This window comes from Achroia grisella, unplaced genomic scaffold (genome assembly GCF_030625045.1).
Source record: "Achroia grisella isolate CSIRO2021 unplaced genomic scaffold, CSIRO_AGI_Agris_v1 utg558, whole genome shotgun sequence".
NCBI classification, from domain to species: domain Eukaryota; kingdom Metazoa; phylum Arthropoda; class Insecta; order Lepidoptera; family Pyralidae; genus Achroia; species Achroia grisella.
The window spans coordinates 738,050-745,650 of record NW_026712938.1 but is presented as its reverse complement, the minus strand read 5'-3'; the positions used below and the strand labels follow the sequence as shown (position 1 = coordinate 745,650).

The window sequence follows — 7,601 nt, the reverse complement described above, 5'->3', positions numbered from 1 at the left end:
ATAAAATTTACTACCGTTAATATTTTACCTTCTTCTATGCTTATGCACGTAATAAGAATTATTTTGCGTGGGATGCCGGGAAATCATACTAATGTTTAATGGAACCTGTGGGTAGCACCTATAAGGTCAGCCTTGCACCCACACGTGCCTTTTAAGTTTTAACTTACCACTGTGCTCGGCGCCAAGGAGATAATGAAAGGAACGCAAGTGACAATAGCTGAACAAGTTATACTATACTTTAATACATTAGCCACAAAAGTCAATATTATAAACTGGTATCTAATAATTTTTAGTTACATTTGTTAGAAACTCTGTTTGCAACATTCACCTTTTCCTTAACAGGCAAGCGGATTTTGTAATGGCGAGTAGTGGGCGACAGCTGAACGAGGCAGAAAATAGACATTTGTTTCATTGAATTAATACATTTATCTAAAATAATCTACTGACCCTTGTTGTTTAATAAAATACTAGCAATTTAAAAATTGCAAAATTTCTTTATTTAGTCGCTTCATCCATCAAATCAAAAAATCAAGAATCGGAATTACTCCGGCCTGAAGTCCGATCTTCTTGTCTACAGCCGCATCCGTCAATCTGTAAAATTGGAGTGCCTTTTGCACTCGTCCTCATTTTCGTTTAGTGAAGGTATAAAAGCCAGCTGCCATACAATAGTTAGACAAAAACTGTAGTTTATAAATTTAAAATCAGAAATAAAATTACTTTAAGTCTTAAAGTAACATTGTTAACAGCAAAGGCCATGTCGCCTAAAAATTTACGACTGTTCTTCAAGAAGCACAGAATACTTAGGCGGGAGGATTAAGGATAAGGAATGGGACCTAGTGGTTCCATTGAAGAAATCGCCACGATGGGTTGATTGAGCTGACTTTATCCTAAAAAGACATCCTTCACTAAAGGATGTCTTTAGTGGTGCCCCAGCACTAATAAGATATCATTATCGCCGATGAATACAATATTCATGAATCTTCCATAAAAAATACATATTATTTAAATAGTGGCGTCCGAGACTTCAGCTGTGGGTATATTAGTAGACGCCATCTATTGACAACAAAACAAACAACTACAATAAATTAAGCATTTATACAACGCCCCCAACCTTCACATCCCTAGGGGGGTGCGGATGACCAGACAGTAAATCAGCATGTTTAAAACGAAAACGTTTAAGAATCTAACGCTTTGAGCTTTTCTAAAATTTCCTTTGCCATGTTGCCTCACTTAACTACATATTGTCTGAAATATTCATTCTAAATCCTTTTACCTTACGTAAAACATATTAACACAAACAAACAGACAGTTTCACCTCGTCACGAGTTTCAATTTTGTTATATGTAAAAATAAAGTTAACTGACATGCAAAAGTTTTTTTTAATATTAATTTATTATTTCATTCCTGCTTAAAATTATAGTACCCGGCAACACTAATATTAAATTGCAAGGAAAACCTATCTTATATTAGCCTTACTTAACTGCACCCCATTCTTGAAAATCCATTAAACTTTATTAAAATTAAGAGTTTTCATTTTTGTACAAATTCTAAATAAATCATTGTAATTTCTTGTATATTTATTCTTTACATTATACACACCAATTACCTTAACGAATTAGCAGCACAACTTATATACTTTACAACTTTCCATTGACATTTTGCTATTATAACATAAAAAGGAAGAATGGAAACTTGATAATTAAATACAAAAACAACAAACTTATTATATAAATAAAGTATTTCTTAATAACACTGTATTTAATTGTTTTCAGAGTTATAATAATAATATTTCAGAGTTATAATAATATAATGGTATATTTTCCATAATTACGTTTTTTTAAATCATAAAAAATTAATCAACCTAAATATTTAATAATGTACGTAATTTAATTGTTTTATTATGGATAGATTATTAAAGATATATTTTTTAATTCTCGTTTAAGATAGTCAATGTTTTATTTTCTAATTTATTTTTCTTCAAAATGAAAAAAAATTAATTCTTTTACAATAACAAAATGAGAAAATAAACTTGAGTGTACTTAAATTTTACAATGTGTGACTTACCGACTTTATTATAATAGTAATTTGAATATTTGCACATCACTCACTAATTTCTCTATAATTGTCAATTGTCTTGTCTATAGTTAAGATGGCAGGTGATGAAAGTGACAGGTTTGTAAATAAATAGCAAATTCTAAATTTATTTAAATTTACTCATATCTTCATTGTTTTACTACCTTTACTGCATATCAATTGAACACAATAAAATATTACATCTTATTTATTTAAGTAATACTACCCAGTTTCTTAGATTAATTTAAATACTGCCCTTAAATTATAAATATTACTCGCTTATTCTAGTGATTTGAAGCCATCAAGTGTCGTAATAATACGAGAAGTTTACGACAGCGAAAATGCTCATATTAAATTTGAAATGGAATTGGAAAGAGCACTGGAGGCCGGCGTGAGTGTAATTGTTATAGAACCAGAACCTCTTGGAGAAGAAACAGCGAGATGGATATATGTAGGAAATCTTTTACACAAAGTTTCGGTCTACAGCGGACTTTGTAGCATTGCTTCAGGTAACTTCTGGTTGTGTTATCAACTTAAGATAATTCAATAACTTTCTGATATACTACTAAAAAATCAATGTTACTAAGATGTGAACAAATATATAACTAAATGATGAAAAAAATAAACTACATGCAATCCATACTGTTATATTTATGTTAGACAGGTAGAATTTAATTTCTATGCGAGATATTAGTTGCATTTTGCATAGCCATTTAATAAACAAACTGAGATTGTGTAATACATGTTTGTCTTCATTTATGTAATTTATTTAAGGTTGTTATAAATAGTCCAAATTGGATTTAATTTAAAATTTTATGTAAGCCATAGCATTGGGAGAATGATTATTTTTATTGACGGATGTTACGGTCAGTTTATAAGAATAAAACTATGCATGTGAATTTATAATAAGATACATCCAAATTTATTAAAAATTTCTATACTGATAGAACAATCCATTATCATGGATATGTATATAATTTTATTTTCTAATTCAAATTGCAGGCTTAGCATGGAGTTCACTGGCATGTACTCCATTTGGAATTGTCTCAGTCCTCTGTGCTGGATGTTACACGTTATCATGGCAGTGGGATCCATGCTGCAAATACCAAGAAGAAAAGAATCGCCGACATTTATCAACACTGCCATTGTTAAGTGAACTTACATCAGCATCACCCGTTGTACTTGTACATACCAATAATAGAAGAAAAATCTTTTTACATAGTACAGTATCAGTAGCTGCTGCAGCTATTTGTCTATGGAGATTATACAATACATTTAAATGAATGAATTAGTGTCTCTATTAGCATTATTAGACCATGCTTTAATTACCATCAAATGCTACATTGTGTATTTGATTCTAGCAACTACTAATATTGTAGAGCTTACTCATTTCTGTAAGCAACTGAGGGATACTGTAAGTAGATTGTAGGATGCATTGTAAAATATATAGGTATAAATATTATTATTAGTAGATTTAGATGAACAAGCCTGTACAAAACATATTTTCTCTATTAATAATAATTGCTTTTAGTTCAAATCAATTATAATAATTTGTTGAAAGGTTACAATATTGTGATACCAGTGATTTTAATTGTTCTCACTGTTATCAAACAATAAAATATTTAAAACAAAAATGTTATTTCCTTTATTTTAAATCCTTAAAATTTCTAAAAGAATTATATTTTTATTATAAAACAGTAATACTATATAGTAATACTGTCTTAATATATGTATATTATTCAGATGATATCAATACATTAAATCTTAAAATGAAAGAAGAGTATTTTGCATTTCATTACTTCCTCGCTTAGTGGCTGGACACACTATACAAATAATAAAATATATTTAAATAAATATAAATATGTGGAATATTTAGTCTGTGTCAATATATTTAAAAAATCAGAATAAATATAAATAAATAACTATGTTTTTTATGTTTACTTACATTTTCAATAAACTATTTCATCTCCAAGACGAAATGGTTTATTGAAATGTGCTTGTTACTATTAACATTTTGCCCTTGGTATGATGAGTATATTTCTATTGGTACTAATAACAAGTATTTCGAGAAATTACTGCTTAGTTTCAATATATATATGTAGATTCTTGACTAAATAGTATATATCAGTTCTAATTATAATAGCAGTATAATTAGAAAATGATGTAAATCATCATTCTGCGCTAGCATAATAGCATAAAGGATGATTACATTTTTTATAGTATTATAATAAAGCAGGAAAATATTGATGACATGAATAAGCCAAAAATAATGTACTCATTTTCAGATGAATAAATATACTATTTTTTTATATACCTCAAATGACCATTCACCATAAAAAAACTACTTTTACCAACTAAACCAAATCTAAACCCTGTGTTTTTTCTATTACGAAACCATACCTAATTTATTTAATGTAGTTAAATAAATTGTATATAACCAAACTAAACATTATTTTTGTGTTTACCTGTACCAAAGAATTTCTGATAATATCAAATCAATGTACTTATAAATTACGATGTTTAATTAAGACTGTTAAGGACTCAGTTACTGATTGCAAAAGAATTCAGTTTGCCTTTTAGATTGATCCAGTATCCTAAAACATGCAGAGAAATGAACAGTGCAGCTACAATTTTATGAATATTCCTGAGACTAGATGTATTAAAAGTAGACTGAATAGTTTATATTTCATTTGTACTGCTTGCCCTTTTAGCCATAACAAAGAAATATAATGATGGTAAATGATGTCTTAAATATATTGCTATGTTTGGTGTCAGTTGACTTAACACACTTTCTTTTTCTTTGTTCACTATCATATCTAAAAACTTCTCTGCAGCATATTCTGGTGTGAAGCCGGCGGCTGTACTTTCATCCATAACTAAAAAGTAAGGAATCAATTTAAATTACACCACGGTTATTCATCACAATTACTTACAACCATGTCTCAAATAACATAAACTTACCACCATGTACACTACCACTGCCAGTGAGAGCATTCAGGGATACAGCGGTCTTAACATATCCTGGACTAATAACTGATACATCGATGCAGTATTTATGCATTTCTGCACGAAGAGAATCTGCAAATGCTTGAATAGCATGTTTAGATGCAGCATATGCGGAACGCCGTGGAATAGCTATAAGTCCCTGCACAGAACTTATAAACACAATATGACCAATTCTTCTCTCTACCATTTTTGGAAGAGCAGCTAAAATAACAAAATTATCATATGTATTAGCAATTCTATAGCCTACATAATTATTTAGACTTATAAAAATTTATTTCTATGGGCCATTATTTGTTTCACACAACACAGCATTTTTCAATTTTAATTGACCAAATAAACCAGTTACCTTGAGTTAATGCTACAGAACCAAAATAATTTACATCCATTATCTGTTTATAAACTTTAATATCTGTATCTAAAATAGAAGCACGATGAGATATGCCACCATTGTTAATCAAAATATCAATATGGCCACAAGATTCATATACTTGTTTAACAAATAGACCCATATTATCAAGGTTGGATAGATCTAACTCCAACACCACTGGTTCTTGGACTTGAAAAGGCTGAAAGCATAATAAACATTTGATTATATAAATAAATAATGAATGATAATTGTTCTAATAAAACATAGCAAACTAATTTGTCATATTTCCTGAGTACTGCTGATTTTAATGGGTATTAAGTATTATTTAGTAATAATAAATAATACTATTAGAGTAAATAGTTGATGTGACTTCATATTATTAGTATACTTGTAACTAGAAGCATCACCATCTCTATTTGGATTTATTCAAATTAAACCATACTGAGAGTGCCTGAGTGCCTAGTGTACCACTCTGAGAAGTTGCTAAGAGAGACTTATGTTAATAAGTATTACCACTTTTTTAGACATCAACTCCTTTTTAACCCTATCAAGTTCTGTCTTCCGTCGTGCTGCTAAAACCACTGTGCTTCCTTGCTCATAAAACGAATGTGCTAATGCTTCCCCTATACCAGAACTGGCACCAGTAATTACAACGACCTGCAATGTAGAAAAAATATAATGAACAATTACAAAATATGACATTAAACACGTGAATGCCGTAAGCGGACTGTTGAATAACTGTCTTTTCTTTCTACTAAAAGTTCTTGACATTACCTTCTTTTGTAAAGCAGCTCTTCGCCTTTTATTTGATAAACGAGAAATTAAAGTATGTATAGTAATACATAAAGTTAGCGGTAAACCTACATATTTTAAATACCAACCAACGGAATTTATATTAGAATAACGAAAATTCATTTTATAAAATGTAATATAATTTACTATTTTATTAGAGAAAACAGATCTAGAACACTACAAGTCACGACTATGCTTAACAGTCTATGATGTATGATTAGATGGTGCAAAGTCTATATTTACAATAGTTATTAATACTATACAGCTATTGTATTCTCAATGTAAAAAATAAAATAGCACAGATCCTTGAGGGTATGTAATTAAATGGATTTGTTATTTTTTTAATTATAATTAAATCCAAATTTATATATGTAATAAAGTACAGGGTTATGTATTAGATTTTTGTAACAAACATCAGCAAATAACCAAATGCCACTATCACAAGATAAATAAATAAAATAGAAATAACTACGATAAACACTAATAACAATCACAAGTCACAATTTATCTACATTTGTAACCACAGAACCAAAATAATATCGATGGCAATGATTCACACAGTCCATAGAGTTCGATTAGGGATGTCAAAATAATTAATTATGGATAACTTAATAATCGTTTTATGGCTTATGTGTATTTTTTTATTAGATGGATTTGATTTATTAGAACAATTAAAAAGCGTCACTAGTCAAAAATTTTACAAATAAAAATAAAAGACTAACTGCAACCGGAAAGTACAATATAAAAAACAAATACTTCATCTCTCTTTTTTTAATTACAGCCCATTCACATAATCATGTCGCGTATGTACATTGGTAGTATTGATAAGTTACACATGAGTATTTTCTGATTAAATAGCAATAATTTAACTTTTGTTTACTTTTTATCGTTATTCGTAATTGGTCAACACGAACGAATCTTTACGATGTTATGTATGAAATCTAGGGATTATTAAATTATTTATGCAATATAAGGACTGGAATTCAATCACAGTATAATTAATGAGTGACAATATTCAGTATTCAACAGATTATTTATGTACTAATATTTCTTTATTCCTGAATGTTTGATTAGTTCCTATTTTAATAATTATATTTAAAATTTGTCCATACATGGCAGTGCATCGAGAACAATAAGAAGATAATTTTCTGCAACAAATTGCAATGTCTAGTGAGAAAACCATATTTAAAATTGCAATATTCTAATAGGCACTTACTTTAGCTAAAAAGCTTAAGGTCCCTGAAGATATTTCACAAATACTTTCCCCTACTGTAATACTGAAATAACATATATCCATGGACAAACTAATTTAAAAATATTGGTTTGTAATTATTCCAAAGTCTTAAAATCTACTTTAAAAAAA

The 7,601-nt window shown here is 29.0% G+C and overlaps 2 protein-coding genes across 2 annotated transcripts; one reads left to right on the top strand and one right to left on the bottom strand.

The window, feature by feature from the left end:
- The first annotated feature begins 2,030 nt into the window (after nucleotides 1-2,030).
- On the top strand, nucleotides 2,031-3,654 carry LOC131848466 (transmembrane protein 11 homolog, mitochondrial). Its single transcript, XM_059198341.1, has 3 exons — nucleotides 2,031-2,172; nucleotides 2,362-2,582; nucleotides 3,076-3,654. Exons 1-3 carry the CDS (start codon nucleotides 2,150-2,152, stop codon nucleotides 3,354-3,356), a joined length of 525 nt encoding a protein of 174 aa, XP_059054324.1. The 5' UTR covers nucleotides 2,031-2,149; the 3' UTR covers nucleotides 3,357-3,654.
- Nucleotides 3,655-4,375: 721 nt separating this feature from the next.
- On the bottom strand, nucleotides 4,376-6,769 carry LOC131848463 (dehydrogenase/reductase SDR family protein 7-like). Its single transcript, XM_059198338.1, has 5 exons — nucleotides 6,221-6,769; nucleotides 5,960-6,103; nucleotides 5,426-5,645; nucleotides 5,035-5,280; nucleotides 4,376-4,949 (listed from the first exon to the last, which is right to left on the bottom strand). The coding sequence occupies exons 1-5, from the start codon at nucleotides 6,359-6,361 to the stop codon at nucleotides 4,753-4,755; spliced, it is 948 nt and encodes a 315-aa protein (XP_059054321.1). The 5' UTR covers nucleotides 6,362-6,769; the 3' UTR covers nucleotides 4,376-4,752.
- Nucleotides 6,770-7,601: the final 832 nt, after the last annotated feature.